A 19,127-nucleotide genomic window follows, 5' to 3' on the forward strand; every position below is an offset into this window, starting at 1 on the left:
ATTACACTACACTGGCAGTATTCAAGGAGATAGGGTTGAGAAAGCACTATTGAAAGACTCGAAAGAGGAAACTCTCTTTTCTTATCATATTTTCCAAGATGAACAGTATAGCCTGCTAAGGGGGCTTGGCAACAGCCAAGTGACATTAGCAACGAACCAACAAATGGACGTCTACCTCACCATGGGGACCTGCAAGAGATGGAGAAATCAGAATAAAAGCATGTAACTACGGCTCAACAACCTTAGTACATCTCTATGGCAAAGGGATGGGAGGAGTTAATTTTTTCAACAAACTGATAAGTCTGAATAGAACCAGGGTCACTTCAAGAAACGCTACTGACCTCTTGTTAAATTCTACCTGGGCAATAGCCTCGTCAAAGTGTGGATGTTGTATGGAAAGGAGAAGAACAGAAGTTCACTGGAGTTCCAATGAAGTATTGTACTATCTATGCCGATGTCGCAAGAAATAGACAAACCTCAAGAGCCCATGCCAAAATCCAGGAAAGGTGTACCAAATTAGATCCTCAGAGATAATGTTGGAGATATTGTGGACAAACTTCTCACTCAGAGAAGATGTAAAAGTTGTGGAAAGTGCACAAAATTTCATTGCATAAAGTGTAATGTTGGTCTCCACCAATTTTTTAAAAAATGTTTGCTATAACACAGTTAAAAATTGTGCAAACTACAGAAAATATCACTAACGTAATATGATGTTGGGTTTCCTCGAGATTGTTTTTTTTTCAGTACCATAAATGATTGAACCATAAATGGTGAAAAATAGTAATGTATCAATTTTTATGAATAAAATAAGGTTTAACATTTGTTCCTTGATACATGAAAAATTACATTAGCTGTTGAACTATTACATGTTAATGCCCAGCGTATGTTTTATCATATGAGAAATAAATCTGTGTAAAAAATTTTAAAAAATATTTTAGCCACTGATACATGCTGCCACCATTAAAAGAACTGCTTTGACTTCATCGTTATCATGAACAAAAACTTAGTGTTGGGCATTAAAGGGTTAAAACATACCATGCTTGGAAAAACGGCACTATCCAAAACTGGCTCTGAGGCAGCTGTGATGGAGCGCAGGCCATAGATGACAGTGGTGAACGATGACTGGAGAGATGTGTAGGGCGAAAAGATGATGCAACTGTTGAGCAAATGACAACTCAGATAGACCAAGTCCCCTAGCTGGAATATTGGTGCATTATGTGCCTCTGCAGCAGGCATCAGGTTTATGCACCCATGCTGACTACTGTTAGGTGGTGATTAAGCCTTGAATTTGCACGCCAGTACCGCAACTGGAGTCCACTGTGTGGCCACAGGTAGGCCTTTGAGATGAATCACTTTTTATGCTCCACTGGACTAAAAGCAAACACCATGAAACAATCTCAGGAGGTTCCAGGCTGAAGTAGGAAGCATTTTGATCTGGGGAATGTTTAAATTGCATTCCTAAGGTTATCTCGTCATTCTGGAAGAAACAGTAGATCAAAAAAGGCATGCATCTATCCTTGGGCGCCATGCGCACCTCTACATGCAGTCTGTTTTTCCTCGGCACAACGGTATCTACTAGCTGGAAATGCAACATGTCACAACCTTGCAGTGTATGCATTTTGTTTGAAGAGATCTGGATGAGTTTACCATACTCCTCTAGCCACCAGACTCTACAGATATAAACCCAATACAAAATCTGTGGGACCGCCTCGATAGGGCTGTTCATGCAATGAATCCTCAGCTGAGAAGTCCGTTGCAGCCGGCCACAGCACTGGGATCAGCACAGCTCCACATCCCTATAGGTACCCTCCAGAACATGATCGACTCTCTACCTGCACGTGTCTTAGTGGTCAGTGCTGCAAAAGGTGATTTTTCAGGCTACTGACAGATGGTACCATTAAGCTGACTAGACAGTGTATGTCTCTTAATCAGTCCACTGCATAGTTTGGACAGCAACCCCAGAGTCACACGCCGGGGCACCCTAGAACCCACATTCATAGAAACAGGTGTCACACGTTCCAAGCCCTATACAGAATCAATTCAGAACTTCAATAGTTTCCTCGGAGACGAAATCCATTCACACATTCAGTAAGGTCAGTAATAAGGAAAGAATTTGCTGGAGGATACGTCTGCGAAACCTCTTTCTATTCATGGTATACATCATATACAAAAAGCACATTTTACGTTGGCCAGGGTGCTTTACTGGATTTAAGTCTGATGACAGGTATATTCTGTAGCTGGTTGCACAGATGTGAGTTCCAATTAGTAGTACACTTTTGGAACACTGTTGCTTTTCGTCTAGTTGACGATGGTACAATGTTACATAGTGAGGTATCCCTGCAAGCGGTGTTGATTCAGTAGTGGCACTAATTGTTCTCATTGTTTGATTTAGTTTAACATCAACTTTACGTGTCTATGCACTGTTTTTCATGCTGAAACACGATATTCTGCCGTAGATTAACATAGTGACAACGTGGCTGTCTGAAGAGTACCTGCATTCGGTCTACATCCTGACCCAGCTAGTTTTCTAATAATATCAATCCTGGTGTTCACTTTTTTGCTATATTTTCTATATGTACTAAAAGTAAGGGCCCAGTCCAGAATGACCCCCAAGGCTGGCTTACGTTACACGGGAACATCTCAAAGACGACATTTAATTTGTGATTCGCCTACAGTTATAAAAATGGAAAGCATTTACCTCTGTTTAACATAACAATAATAATAATAAAATGATAGACAAAAATCCAGAAAAAACTTAAAAAATAAAGTAAACAAAATTAAAGATGATAAAAATCTACAGTCATGCCTAAGAGTAATGTTTATACAGTCCTTCAAAATTTTTCAAGTTAATTCTAAGCATAAACTCTATTGTCCTACAGTTCTATGCTGGCCTTGCAACTCAAATCACAACACCCTCACTACTTCTTTTTGCGATTTATATTTCTGTATAAAAGAACTCTCATTCCCAGTTGAACTCGAACCGCCATGTGCCATGTGAGTTCATCGTTGTTTAATTTCATGATAGGCACTGTGAAAAAATAATTAAATGTGCATAATTTATTTTACGCCGACTGAGTCTGTCTATGGTAACAATAAATGTTATATCAAGCCTAATTACAAAAAGTATGCAAGAAATTACAGGAAAATCGAAACTTTTGACAATGTAACTAAGAGAATTTGAGAAATACTTGGCGCTTCAGCTGTTTTACCTTCTTTTGTGCTCTGAACCGTTGCAATTCTTTTTCCGCTACATGTGAAGCCCTACTCTAGGGCAGAACACTGATAATGATGATGACTGCTTCGAGATCGAAACAGCATAGCTACATCTCCTGCTGCAGCAAATGATACTAACGGATCTGCTACAACAGACTCAATAGAATTTTTTTATGAAGTAAGATATGTATACAAATGAGAAAGTTTTCCTACTTTTCGCTGAAAATATTTCTAAACTTATTTTGGTTTTATTATGAAATGCTACTAAAAAAAACTGAAAAATCACGTAATAGTTACAACTAAAACAATACATACAGTTGCAAACACCAAATAATTAGGCACTGATTAGACATTTTTCTTCTGGCGAGATGAGTTTCCTCAAAACGATGTCTTTCTTCTTAAGATCATTTAAGGAGATCTCCTCTAACTGACATTCTCACGAAACTAGACGTTTAATACCGTAATTTCTTAAATTACTGTGCAGCGTGTGATAATTCGTTTATGGTACAATGTGCTTTTTTCTTTGCACACACTCCCAGTCTGTTTAAATTGCTTCAATCAACGGCTAATGCTTTTGCGAGTTGGTGTCTGAATACCGAATTTGGCACGAAATGCCCGCTGCACTGCAGTTTCCGACTCACTTTCCGCGAAATCAAAAACACAGAAACCTTGTGCTCCACAGTCGCTACCTCACAACTGACACCGAAACGGAATGACGGCCGAACCGCCACTCGAACTCTACCGGCCGCTTCTGAAACCATCACCGCCCGCCCGCCAGCGGCCGCCAAAAACTTCGAAACGTCCCTTTTCATTGGTATAAAGCTTCTTCGTTTTGGATTTGTACCTGAATACATACAAATTTTTGAAAATGGATCCATCATTTAGAATAACCCTGTATATCAGACGAAGAGAGAAATGTTCTATGAGGGGCGTTCTATAAGTAATGCTACATATTTTTTTCTCGGCCAATTGCGATTGAAAAAATGCGGCTTTGCTGTGTGATATCGCGGAATATTCCCGACCCGAGAGTGTAGCCTGCTTCCTGGACTCGGGTAGGCGCGCCGGCCCCAGTTCGAAATCTGCTGTAACGACGAGGGCCGATGTGCTGGCCAGCCTGGATGTAATTTTTAGGCAGTTTTCCACATCCTACTAGGTGAATACCGGGCTGATCCCCATGTTCCGCCTCAGTTACACGGCTCGCAGACATCTGAAGACTTTCGCACTACTCCATGGATTAAACTCTACGCAGACAGTTCGGGTGCACTACTTGCGTCCCGGGGGGTTCGGGTGGCGGCGGGAAGGGCATGCGGCCACCTGTTAAACATTAACATGCCAAATCCGATTAACGAAGGCTGACCCTACGTAACTGCAGGACAAGGCTTAAGCAATAGAAATAGAATCGGGGAACATTCCCACTTAAGCCCCTGTAGTTTCATGAAGTGGCGGCGCTGTATCTAGCCTTTAAAGTGGCGTCTGTAATGGAGGTGCGTTCCAAGCAGAGAGCTGTCGCTGAGGTTATTTTGGTGGAAAACCAGAGCATCGCAGATATTCATAGGCGTTTGCAGAATGTCTACGGAGACGTGACAATGAACAAAACACTGTGAGTCGTTGGGCGAGGCGTCTGTCACCATCGCAACAAGGTCACTCAAACCTATCTGATCTCATGTGTACCGGCCGGCTGTACGCAGCTGTGCCTCCTGCAATGTTGGAAAATGCGGAGACTCACATTCGAGGTGATCGTCGGATCTGGACGTCTCTGTTGGTAGCGCTGACACACTCGTCCACCAATTGGGGTACTCAAAGGTGTGTAACCACTGGGTTCCTCGCCGTCTAAAAAACAAAAAAGAAAAAACAAAGAACTGTCTGTGCGGATTTGATTGTGCGATACGAGGCTGATCGTGATAATTTTTTATGGAACCGCCTCACAGGCGATGAAACGTGGGTTAATCGCTTCGCACCGGAAACAAAAACGCTATCCACGAAGTGACGTCACACCACATGCCCTCTGAAGAAAAATTTCAAAGCCGCACCCTCAGCCAGTAAAGTCATGGCGACCGTCTTCTGGTACTCTGAAGGGGTTATTTGTTCGATATCCTCCCTCACGATGCAACAGTCAACTCGGCAGTACAATGTATTAACCTCAGGAAACTGAAGAAACGATTTCAGTGCGACTGTCACCACAAAAATGCTATTGAACTTCTCCGTCTCCATGACAACGAAAGGCAGCACACAAGTCTGCGCATCCGAGAGGAGCTTACAGAACTTTACTGGCCTGTTCTCCCTCATCCACCCTACAGCCCAGATATGTCATCTTCCACCTATCTGCTTGACCTAACGAAGGATACAGCTCGCGGGAAGCAGTACGTGGATGACGGTGAGTTGTTGATGCAGCAAGACCAAGCGGACATGAGGCCCTCACAGTAAGGTGACGTAAGATGGTCTCGTTGAACGGATATTATGTTGAAAAATAAGATTTTTTCACCAAAAGAGTAGGGATTAACTTGGTGTATTGGACTCCTGAATAAAACCAATCTGCCTTCAGAAAAAAAGTGTTGCATTATACACTGTACTGCATACACGAGATGACTCGTGGTGGTATTGAAAAGCAAGATTGCAAACACTCCGTTCAGCTTCAAATAAACTCGGCAAAACAGACATACATCAATCAATCTTCAACGACTGTTATTCACAGGTAAAGGTGAAAGAAAAACATAAATTTTAGAGTAAGATTCTCAGAATACCTAAAGCCTTGAAAAGTGGGAACTCATACACGACATTTGCAAACCACTCATTTCACAGATTCACCAAACTACTATCACATAGAAACGTCAGGAACAGTAATAATAATTACAGGACAGTTAATGCCCACCTACCACAACCCAAAGAAAGATAGACTACGGAAACTCTAAGAGTCAAAATAGATATCTCACAATCCACGTTATGTTCGTTCGAGCTTGAGCTGGTGGAATATCCCGATGTCGATACCACTGTGACCGTAGCCTTAGTTGTTGACGTCCCACCATCAGATAAATAAGCTCTATCCTCCTTTACATCTACGTTCTATGAAGATTAAACGCTGAAGAGCAACTATTCTTCAGAGGAAGTAGATCCGTACATCCACATATTGAACCGGGAGACTTAGATAGTGGCCACTGTATCTTCAAAACTCCACCATTCTCAACCATTTCCCATATTTCTAGAAGTTTTGGGCATTTTTTACTGATTTACGACTACATGCCCAACTGGCAGACAATATAAACTCCAGTTGTTAGCTTCTAGTATTCACAATTGGATGTAACATAGGATTTTATAACAACTATGCGCACTCTAAAGAGAATTTATGTATACTTTTGTCTTTTTGCAGGAAATCCATTGCTGGAGGTTTCAGTCTGGACGGACTTGTTTTTAAGTGGAGCATAGCGCCATACAACAAATCTAGATACAAAAGAGAAACATTGTACACTTTTGAAGACTTACTGGGTAAGCACAACTGAACAAATGTACCATATCAATAATCTCCTGTGCAGGAGAGTGGCATGGATGAGCGTCGGAAGAGTGATATATGGGAGGTTGGTTTATATTCTCGTTATTCGGGATACAAAAAGATTCTCACTGACAGTCTAGGAGATTTGGACTAAACTAAACGGAATAGGAGGTGGTTCCCGATCGTGTGGCTGGTGACCTGTGTTGGTGAAAAGAGCCAGAGGCAGATGGCAGAAGCCATCCACTCTGGCTCAAGGCTGGCTTACACAATAGCGTCTGTGCTGTGACTCGTTTATCACGTTCATTACTGCCTGAACGCAGTGGTCTGGGTTGTTAGCAAACAACAGGAGAAAGATGGCGTGATGCTGACATCGCGATTCCCAAGTGTATTGCCTTGTGAGAACTGGCCTCACTGAGACAATGTTTGAAAGATGCGGTTCTCACCTCCAAATACATTTTTTTGTAGAATCTCTAGAATATCCTAATATCCCCCCCCTCCCCCCGCTCCCAATCCCAAACTGGTGGGTTGTCGCACTTTACATCCTCCCCCACTTTCATGGAAGGGTGGCCACAGTGATTTGTGCTTCTACAAAGCTCTGTGGATAGATGGGTGGACCAGAGAGGTGTTAAAAGCTATGTGTGGAATCTGTCAACAATGAATTTCCCTTAGTAGACTAGCCTTTTCTCCACAACTTCACTCACGTACTAGTTTGACATATATATTTTGAGCATCTCCTCCTCCCCCTCTCTGTGTCCACTCCTTCCTTCCTCCATTTCTCTATCTCTATTCTCCCATCTCTACCTGTACATTTCCTTCTCCCTACACTCTCTGTCTCTGCAGTTTCTCCTCCCCATTCAGTCCATCTCCCCCACCCCTTCCTACCGACCATAGCTTCTTCTCCCTTCCTCTGACTATATCTTTCTTTCTCTTTCTCTGTCCATCTCATCCTTCCCCTTCTTCCTTCTCCACCTGCACACTTCTCCTCTACACCTTCTAACTAGCTCCTGCATCTTTCCTTCCCCCCTTTCTCTGTCCATCTCGTCCTGCTCCTCTCTGATCATCTACTTGTCCCCTCTCTGCTCCATATATCTCCTCTTCCCACTCTCTCTGTCTGTCCCCTCCTTGCCCCTCCCTCTGCCCATCTCCTCTGTCCCCTCTCTATTTCTATCTCCTCCTTCTCCTCACCCTCTCTATCCATCTCCTGCTTCCGTCCATTTCCTTCTGCCCATCTCTGTCAGTGTGCCTCCTCCTCCACCTTTCTCTGTCCACCTCATCCCATCCCTCACTCACCATCCATCTCCTTCCTAAAATCCTGTGCTTAGCTGTGCACATCCACACATGTGGCCCCTGTGAGGAATGCTTATAGTACTCATGCAACATGCCTATTTCCCTCTCTATTTGCCCATCTCCTACTCCACATTGTCTCAGTTCACCTCATCCTCCCCATATCTCTCCCCTCTCACTTCTCGCTATCTCAGCCATGTATGTGTAGCCCTTGCAAGGTATGACAATACAACATACGTGGGGTGCAGATCAGCCTACAGGTCACTGGTTATAAAGCTTTCTTTGCCTTAATTTTCACTCTCATGGAAGTTACGAAGTTCTAATCCCCACAGTTCTGATTATCATGTAGCAAGCAGTTTATGTTCCAAACCCAGTTCGTATAGGTCATATGGTTCAGGAGGAAATGCTGGACATACACACATACTTACATGCTATTTCATACATGCACTAGCCTTTTTCCTGTGCCTTCACTCAAGCACACATTTTACACATCTTCTTCCCTCCCCCCCCCCCCCCCCAACTGTGTGTCCACCTCTTCTTGCTCCATCTCACTGTCCACTTCATCCTCCCAGATCCATCTCCTCCTCCCCATTCTCTCTGTTTCTGCATCTACTCCTCCTTCCTCTCTTTCTCCATCTCTGCTGCCTCTTCTCCCTGACAATATCTTCCTTCCCCACTCCCTCAGTTCATATCCTCCTCTCCAGTCCTTGTCCATCTCCTCTTTCTCCATCTTACTTCTCCACCTTCTAACTATTTGACCACACCTTCCACCTTCCACTTGTCTCCTGCATCTACCTCCTCCCCCCTCTGCCTGTAAAACTCCTCCTCCTCCTTTCTCTGGCCATCTTCTCCTATCCCTCTCTCTGTACATCTTCTCATTCCCTCTACCTCTGTACCCCCACCCACTTGTCTCTCTGTCCATCAACACAGGCCCTTCTCTCAGTCTGTCTCTTCCTCTTCCACACTCTCTCTGTAGATATCCTACTCCCCCCTCTGTGTGTCCATCTTCTCCATCCCCCTCTCTCAGTCCATCTTCTCCCACCCCCTCCTCTCCACAGCCCCTCGTCTAACTGTCTCAACCTTCCCCCAGCCATACCCATCTGCGCTTGCAACACCTGCAAAACAGATCGATAAAGTAGGCCAATACTACTCCAACAGAACGCACTTCTCATACAGGGCAGCCTACACGTTTGGGGCTGGGAAACCATTCCTTGTCTCTGTCCTGGAAAGCAGATCTATAAGCCAGTATGATACTATTGCCACACAACACAAATGTCAAGCAAGGCGACCTATAAGGCACAGGCTGAGAAAAGACGTTTTTGCCAGTATCTCCTCTCCTATTGGAACTAGGATATTATAGACCCCATGGTGCTGATACTAATGAAGTTTGCTGTTTGTGTGCCAAGTTTGGCTGAAGTCTATCCATGCACTTAGGAGAAGATCCTGTACATACACACATATGTACATGCTGCTTTACACTGTATACAGGGTGTCGCAAGAGAAATGGTCAATATTCAGGGATATGGAAGTTAATGATCATTCAAAGGTAAAACTTCTAGTAAACAAGGCCTTTAAATGCATAGCTTAAAAGCTATGAGCATTTGTTCAGCTTCACGATGTTGAAGCATATCTCTTCTACTAAACAAATGCTGATAGCAGCCCATGTTTACTAGACAATTTTTTTCTTGTTTTGGTCCTTACTACCTCCTTCCAAAATATAGGAAGCAAAGACCTTCCAGTAGAAGGGAGTTGTTTCACAGCATTGAAGAAGAAGAAGTGCTCATAGCTCTTAAGGTACAAATGTTAAAGCTCTTGTTTGCTAGGCTTCTTCGCTTCGAATGATCGTTCCTATTATATCCCTGAATATTGATAGTTTCTCATGGGACGTCCAGTATTATGGGCTGTCCTTTCACTTGGGGCTACATGCATGTATGCGTAAGTCACATATTCTTCACACTTACATGTCTCATTCTCTGTTATTTTACGCCATGCTACCTCAGAGAGGATATTAAATTTATATGTGATATTCAGCCATCTGGTATGATCTTTCGCCCTAAAAACAATGATAAAAGTACGTATTAGATCATTATTGGGAACTGGTTGACACAGCGAGGAGCAGAAATAATAACTAAATAATACTTCATAGTTTTGAAGTATTCCATTACAATTAAATACGGGAATGAGATTCCGAAACCTATTTTACATATCACCTTCTCCTTCTTATTTGCATCCCTGGTAGCAGTACTTCCACCTGCCTCCTCACAACAACTTGCTTTTTTACTTGCCGACTAACATCATCATCTTCCACCTACCTTCTGCACCTCCCCTTCCTCTCCCGTTCTGTCCCTCACAGTCTCCCATCTCTAGCAGTCCATCTCCTGCCTCATCTATCTTTCTGCCTCCACCTCTCCATTTCACTATCCTACCTCGTCTCTCAATCTGTCTCCTACTCCTCATCTCACTATCCATCTTCCCCTCCCCCTCTCTCCACTCAGCCGTACCCATCTCCATGTAAACCATGTGTAACACATTCCTACACTACAGTCACAACACACAAGTAGCACAGGGCAGCCGAAATGACAGGCATCACCAACCCTTTTTGGCCCACCCTCACCCAATGAAGCTAGGTGGTTCTTACCCCCCCCCCCCCCCCACACACACACACAATATGATTCTTTCCAGACAGTGTTATTGGTTGAACCCAATCCAGGGGCTTAGGAGGAAATATGGTATATACATACACACTCATACATTTGCTTTCATAACACATTAGAGGACCTGGCAATGCTTTGCAATTGCTAAAATGCATATCTATTGGTTATACATAACCACGTCCTCCCGTCTCTCTCTGTCCATATTCTTGTCCCACTGTCTCTCTTCACCTTCTCCTCCTCCATTTTTCTGCCTATCTCCTCATTTCCCCTCTCTATGTCAATTTCCTACCATACTTCTCCATCGCCTCTCTGTCCTCGACTCTTGTTTCTAGTTATTGGCAACGAAACTTTGATAGAGAACTGATGTCCCTTAAAATCAAAGAGTATATTGGTTGGGATCATTGGTACATAGGGTGTGAGAGACTTCCAGCATTTCTAGTACTGTTGGGATAGAAACTTCAGTGACAGTATTTCAATTTGTTTTCAGTTGCAGATGGGTAAGATTAGAAAGTTTCATATGGATAAGATTCCAAAGCAATGTTCTAATCATGAGCCAATAACAATAAATACAACTTTCCTGCTTTCTGTTAAAACTGACTGCGAGGAAGAAAACAAAACAACATATAGCTGTGTATAATAGGAAAGAATATAAATGGGAGAAATTATTTTTCTAGTTGTTTAAATGCCCTGCTATTGTAATTCGAACTGATTGCGAGCAACGAAACAAAAATGAACATTTTCACAGCACAGTAGAGCATGGAAAGCATTATCTTTCTCACAGTTGGTTGCAACAGACAGCCTATGCATTGAAGTTTTAAAGAAATATATAGCCTAGGTCCAGCTAAATATTTATTAGAGTACCGTCTAAACATTTGATGCAGATTAGTCAAGAGCTCTTCAAGATTTTTGTTAATGTTTACCAGTTATATATAATTATTTATATACCATATGTATTTAAAAATAAATATCTCTTGTTTGACCTAACGTTTAATAGAGCATTGTTTAAATATCAGAGTAAATTGGTCAAGAACTTATCGAGATTCTTGCTAACAACGTTTCCCCTTGCTATATTACAGATATATTTATATACCATTTATATCTAAAAAACAAATAGCTTGGGTCCATTCGAAGCGTTGTTAGGGCATAGTGCAAATATTAAAAATAAATCAGTCAATAACTTTTCGAAATTTTTAATAATAACGTTCCCCTGACATATGATACATATATATTTATAACTTATACCACAGATATTAAAAATGTGGAGAGAATGTTTAGCTTAACATTTATTAAAGTGTAGTGTAAAAATATGAAGTAAATTCGTCAGTTACTTCTAGAGATATTTCTAAACAGTGTCTCATCATATATATATATATATATATATATATATATATATATATATATATATATATATATATAGTTCATGTTTTACCATAATACTGTTATAAAAGTTTGGAAGGACATAAGCTGCTTAATTTTTAACATAAATTATATTATGTAAAAACATGAAGTAAATCAGACAACAACTTTTTCGAAATCATTGTAAAAAAAAGGTTAAACAAGATCTTTATATAGTGGTATAGATAAGATAATAACCTTTCCCATGCGGCTTCCCCACGTTCGACACATGTATTGCACACTTCTCCTCCTATTTCATATCTCTGAACACTTTCCCTTCCCTCCTGTCTGTGTGTGCATGAATTTTGATGCGTTTATTTATTCCAATCTGTGTATCTAAATGAAATGATGTGAACAGTCTTTGCATTGCCATGTCTAGCAAATGTTCCCATTGCGACTACAGCATAGAAACTGCGAAGGGAGAGAACAGAACATCTGTCAGCACATCATCCACAATATGGAAAGTAGTTTGGAATGTACACACTTGACTTTAATATTTACACTAATCAGCCAAAACATTGTCACCACCGACCTTCTACCGGTATAAACCTGTCCAGGAGTTAGCTGTGCCACCTGGCGAGAAACGACTGATAGACACACGCCTGGTGCATGTAGTGCCAGTGGGCATGCTGTCCATGTGTAGAGTGGGGAAGGCACATGGCTATCTGATCGAGGGCACATTATGATGGCTGGAGGCTCAGCAGGAGCATTTTGGAAACTGCACTACTTGTGGGCTGTCCAAAGAGAGCTGTCTTGAGTTACTTCGACACGCGATGAAACAAAGATGAGACCTAGTCCAGACATTGTGGGGTTGGGACAGATGCCCGACATTGTAGGCGCGCCACACAGGTACACCAGGACAGCCAGCAAACTATGGCGGAACTAACATCAGACTTCAGTGCTCAACAGGAAACCGGGGCACGTTTACGCTTGGGGCACGTTTTCGCAGAGCACTTTTGTCGGGAACCATTCTTGCTAGAGCGCTACCGACAATGGAAGATTAATACTACCGTCTACTGGGAGTTCTCACAAACTTCAAGCACTATAACTGAGTGGACGTCTTAGGTCGCAGAGCATAATATTTGTCTTTTTACGCAAAAATGGCAATGGGTCACGTTTACGCACTTCTGTTAGGGCAAGTTTGCGTACTTTTATTAGAGCACGTTTACGGGATATTCCGCATTGCCATCCTAACTAATAGCTCAGACAAGGGAACTATAAGACGACAGTAGTTGGAAACCCAATCTAAAAAAACTGAAGACACGGGAGAGTAAAAAGTAGAAATTGCTAAAAAAAAAGCTATTTTAAATTGATGAAATTCAACAGAAAGAATTAATTCTGTAAGATTATGGTCTGATTAAGGCAAGAAATTGCTGAAAGCATGAACAGTAATAATGTGGATAGGCCTACTTGTGATGCCATAATTAGTGTTCCGCCCAAAGGCACGTTTCCATATGGTAACTTTCCATTCTCTTTTTTCTTCTGCCATTCTGTTCAGATCCGAGTAATTCCCGCTTTCCTCTATGTCGTCTGTCATCGTGTATCTCCTCTTTCCTGCCATGTCCTCTTTCACTCTCCTCTTACAAACTAATCCTTTTAAAGCGTCTGTTAGCGAGTAGTCACGTATCAACGAATGTCCCACCCAGTTCCCCTCTCTTTCTCTTATAACCTGTAGCAGCCTGATGAAGACGGTTCAAACTACGTTAGATTTACTGCGCGGAACGACGATATAACCAATTGAAAGAAACAAGACTGGGTCCAGTGCCTTAGATGCAACGATGGAGTCAAGACATTTGTACCACAGGAAAACCTTGTTTTGTATCTGCACAAATTGCAACTCTGACAGTGATGAACAGGCCTTTGATTAACATTAAAACTTCTATGCACGCTGTACTATGCTTCCAGGTGGCTGTTCACCACAAAATTTGATTACTACCAGTGAAATTATTGTGTTTAGCATGTTACTTGGTGTAACAAAGTCTGTAATTTTGTTTACTACTACAAAAACGTATTTTGAAAAGTTTAGTGATATGTTTTGTTTACTAATTCTTAAGGTCTATGATATGCGTGAACGTGCCCATATAGTGGCGTAAACTGCCCCATACCAGAGGCACATTACGCACTCGACGGTGATGCTATATAAATCTCTTTTGCCCTCTTAAATGTAATGTTCAGTCAGAAGTATATATAACAATTTATACTTTAATAACCATCTTATAAGGCTAAACAATTTTAATCACGATAAAAATCTAACCAAAAGATTTAAAAATTCCGACAAGAAATAAGCGTAAATGCGTCCCGGTCTCCCCTACTGTGTTCAAAAGTTCTTAGAGTGGAAATAACGTGGACATTGTTCAGTTTTCCAGAAAATTCAGTTGCCCTACAGTAACAGTTTGAATTTTTTTCCTTGGATGGCGATCACTGAATGTTTCATAGCAACTACAATTTTTTAATGTTTTGATATTCTGTAGCTGAGTGGTCAGTGGGTCTGTCTACAACGCTGAGAACCTTGGTTCAGTCTCTGGTACTGCCAGCGATATTTCCTGGGCAGTAAGACTGGAACGAGGTGTACTCAGCCTCATGATGTCAATTGAAGAGCTACTTGGATGGTAAGGGGCCGATTCCAAGGCCTGGAAAGCCGACAACAGCCGCGAGATCGGAATGCTGAACCCATTCCTCTCCCCTCCGTGCTGCATCCGATGTCGCCATAAGGTAGAGGGTGACACGAGTGCACGAGGGCAGCCGGGATTACCCGACCCTCTGGCCTTGATCGCAATGTTTAGGTTATTTACGATATTCTAACAAACGTAAAAAACCAGGCTTTCGTGTAACTATTTGGGTTACTTAGAATAAACAAGGAAAATATATACGTATATTTTATTCGAAAGTCTGTAAATGGACAAGGCTCACGTTTTTACCCAAGCGCCCAATTGTTCACAGTCGTAGAATCGTACATCATGATCGTATCTGGACTACAAGTCCAGAGGGGTGGGGTTCGAGTCCTTGTTGGTTCTGGGATTTTTCTCGTCACGTATCACTTTTTCACCCTCTGGCAATGATATGAGAATTTGAAAAATGCCGCACTGTGCGTTAGTTCGAAGTTGACACTAAATCGTAGATTCCCTTACAGCGAAGATATACCACTTTCAAATCAACCTTCGGGCTGATCACCGCTGTTCTTAAAACCTACAACCTGTGTAACACGTGTATATCACTTGATTTATGTGCGATCAGTTCCTCACACAATTTATTTTTTATAATTATTTGCTAGTGTATTACGACCACTATCCGTTTTTGTAAAATGTCACGCATTTGTACATATTTAACTTGCTTTCAGTATCGCTGAATCACTTAAGAGACTTCGTGTTTTGTCCACAGTGTCTTTAGGTGGTACAGCAGCCTTGTTCCTGGGTTGCAGTTTACTTAGCGCCGTGGAACTGGTCTACTTGTTGACTCTTCGTCTCATTTTCTTGCGCGTTCAGACTGATCTATCTCCAGGAAAAAGAAAAAGGAAGAAGAGGAGGCTCAAATGGCTCGAAAACATTACCAAGGAAATTTAGTGAGCTGAAGCTAGTAAATCTGGTCATGCAGTGACGAATAATGATGCACCTTTCCGAGCTTGTAACATTTTAAATGTATAGACTAGTGTTTCATTTGCTCTTTGTTGTTCGAGGTAATTAATCGTAAGTGCTATGTTATTGCAGCTACTGATCTAAATAATCGTAGATTTAACTCTGTTTAGTATATTACAATGAAACTGAAACAGTTGTTTGCGTATGAATTTATGAATTCCTCTGGTTGCACCTTGTACTCTTCAAATACATAGACTCACTGACATTTCGGCAGAATCTGGGGTAAAAATATACCCCGAATCCAGCTTTACGAAAATCTGTTTTTTACAGTAACTGACACTTGTTAATTATTAATGACACAAATCACTAGGAATGTTTGCTCTACATCCCGGCCATTACCAGGGTTACAAGCACAATCTACACGACATGTTTGGCGTGGAACGCGTCACTGTACACTTCTTGGCCGCGCGGGATTAGCCGAGCGGTCTCAGGCGCTGCAGTCTTGGACTGTGCAGCTGGTCCCGGCGGAGGTTCGAGTCCTCCCTCGGGCGTGGGTGTGTGTGTTTGTCCTTAGGATAATTTGGGTTAAGTAGTGTGTAAGCTTAGAGACTGATGACGTTAGCAGTTACGTCCCATAAGATTTCAAACACATTTGAACACCCCTTAGGTTGGTATGATGCAGTCAGCAGCACAAGATGCGCTAGTGACTATTTCCTGCATTCCTTAGAGGAATTTCCTAGTATATCACGTATCGGGCATCCAGCTACTATTTCAACGCGCTTTGCCCAAAAAAGCTTATGGTTCTTGTGAAATTTCTTGGAAAACTATGAACTTACCATTATTGTTCTCCTGGTCTTATTTTGTCGAGTAATGAAAACAGTGAAAACACATTTTTATTGAACAGCAATATCAGTAGAGAAGAAAATGTCTTTTCCTCAAAGCAATCACATCACAATTGCTTATTATTTTGGTGATTTTATTTATTTACGTTCTAGCTTTCTGACAGCAACTTCGACAGCCTAGGCATATGTCACATATATTTCACAGGTGCCTCTATGTTTAACACCATAGAGGACGTTAAATATATTCAGCAGTGTGACATTACCTTCAGCACTGAAACGCGCTGCCAGAATTACTGGATCGCTGCAGTGTCCGTTCTCACGAACTGCTTCACGCATTGAACAACAAAAATAAGAGACAGAGTGCGTTTCATCCCTCTAAAGTGTTCCAAGTATACTAATTACAGAAAAGAAGCACCAACAGTTCGTTTCCAACATCTTTGCATGTCACTCATTGTCGTACCCACCCCCATCCCTAAGGGCAGTATAGATGTCTTACTGACACAGTACTTTCGTACGTAGAATGGGTCACATTTGTCTATACCAAATTTAGTTGAAATCACTACAGGCGTTCTTGTGTTGTACTTTAATGTGACACCTTTTCACCCCCATCATCACCCATATGGGTGCTAGGGCTGTCTTACTGTCACAGTAATTTTTTCCAGATACTAAGTGATACCTATGTCAAGATTTGAAGAAATTGCTTAAAAGATATATCGCTGTGTTTACACTCCGAGTCCCACCCCTAGAGGTGAAAATTGATCAAGACTGTCATCAATGAGCTTTGTATCTCTGAAAACTAAGAAATCGATAATAACATCGGTTGTTACGGAATCTTTTTATATTCCATGGCTTGTCGCCTCCAGCGCCAGGGGTGCTTTGGTACATTACCCCCCTACCCCAGTATTTTTATACAAGTAAAGAGTCATTCACAAATATAATTTGGTTGAAATTGTTTCAGACGTCACCTTCCTGTTCACTCCCACGCCTGCGGGATGTAGATGGCTCTTACCTCCATAACGCTTCTTTCCATACTGCGATAAATCAAGTTTGGTTGAAATCAGGCTAGTGCTTTAGAAGGAGATGTGAATCGCATATACATGCAATGATTTTTATAAATGTGTGTATTTTTGTTCCAATGAGCCTCTAACTCTATCTACGATATCTGACTCAGAACTGTTAAAACAAAAGAAAAAAGAAAAAAACAAAAACACTGTATCTGTGGCGTCAGGAGTATTCATGTGCGTCTATGCGTCTAACGTAATGAACTAAAGACAGTTCGTTAACTCGATATAATCTTTTCACACCTTACGCGTGGAACATCTTTTGTAGGAGGGAGACAAAAAGGTAATTAAGAACTATAATTTCTTGTTTTACGAAACCGAATTTGATGAAGACACTAGACTCATATTTTGAATAATGGACATTCATGCCCTGTTCTTCCATCCTGATATAGGTTTTCGGTGGGTGCCCTGAATCCCTTAAGGTAAATGCCAGGGTGGATCCTTTGAAAGATTGTGGTGGATTTCTTTTCTTATCCTGTGCTACGTCTCCGATGACTGAGTCGTTTGCGAGACGCAAAACCACAACGGCTTTTTATTTTTCTTCATTTTTCATCTTCGCCATTCACATACAGTGTACGAAGCAACATGCACAGAGCCTACCATGCGATTCTCTTCCATTCGTGGACTTTTATGACTATCAAATTTATAGGATGAAATCAGCAAATGATAATATGTTTGCTAAATGAAGCATGCTGTTAATTCTATGTAAACAATTTTCAAAACTTAAATGTCATTTTAAGATAGGATTGTATTGCACTAACAAGCTCTCAAAACAGATAATGGTTCCGCAATAAATTAACCTTAGCAATGACTGGTTGCTGGATTTTTCTCCTGAACTGAAATGCCTGTTTTATATATCCGTTAAGACTGCATATCTGATAAGACTGCACTGTACCCATCGCAACGCTGGGCCAAGGAATTTTCCAATTCTTAGCTTGATTATACTGAAAGAAAATGTGTAATTGCAACATAAAAATGCCTTATGAGCAAAGATTTCTGTGTTATTGAAAGGTTTATCAAAATACGACTGTAAAATAAAAAAAACAGTGTTATTTGTTAGGAGTCACTGATCTATTATTGTAAAACAATGATAAAAATAAGAAATTAGAAATAAATTATGTTAATTTCTCTATTTACAGGACAACCATGAAACCTCATTGTCCAGAATTGCTATGTTCAATAAAAACAATACCAATCACCGTTATACAGGTTTATTTCTAGGCAACCAGTTTCCACGTTATATTACGCCATCTTCAGGCCAAAACTGCTCCAATCCAGTAGCCTCCGTGTTACAAATATAGCAGTGCCCTTAACTGGTTTCGTTATAGCTATTACGGGCGTACGTGCTCATTGGGCAACAGTGAGAAACTGTCACCAGAATTGCTATGGTTGGAGAGATTTGGGAATCATTCCTGGTAGTTGGATAAAGAAAGTTATGGCGCAATTTTGATATCAAATTAATTAGAAAATTGATGTGATTCTTCAGTTTCTCCCGGCGTATTTGTTGCTCGAACAGTCCACGGGTATACTGCCGGTTCATACTGTCCAACAGGCACAATATTTCGGCGATCAGACATGTCGACATCGTGAGGTACGCTGACGAACTCAGCTCCTTGCGTTGA

The 19,127-nt window shown here is 41.5% G+C and overlaps 1 protein-coding gene across 1 annotated transcript in view; it reads left to right on the forward strand.

Moving 5' to 3' along the window:
* The window catches only part of LOC126354528 (sodium channel protein Nach-like), a 105,504-nt gene extending 86,795 nt beyond the window's left edge, over positions 1-18,709 (forward strand). Inside the window, exons 8-9 of the mRNA XM_050004256.1 lie at positions 6,578-6,693; positions 15,409-18,709. Coding sequence (XP_049860213.1) covers positions 6,578-6,693; positions 15,409-15,590 — 298 coding nt within the window. The 3' untranslated portion in view covers positions 15,591-18,709. The remainder of the gene's footprint in view (positions 1-6,577; positions 6,694-15,408) is intronic.
* Positions 18,710-19,127: the final 418 nt, after the last annotated feature.

Source organism: Schistocerca gregaria, chromosome 3, assembly GCF_023897955.1.
Source record: "Schistocerca gregaria isolate iqSchGreg1 chromosome 3, iqSchGreg1.2, whole genome shotgun sequence".
NCBI lineage: Eukaryota > Metazoa > Arthropoda > Insecta > Orthoptera > Acrididae > Schistocerca > Schistocerca gregaria.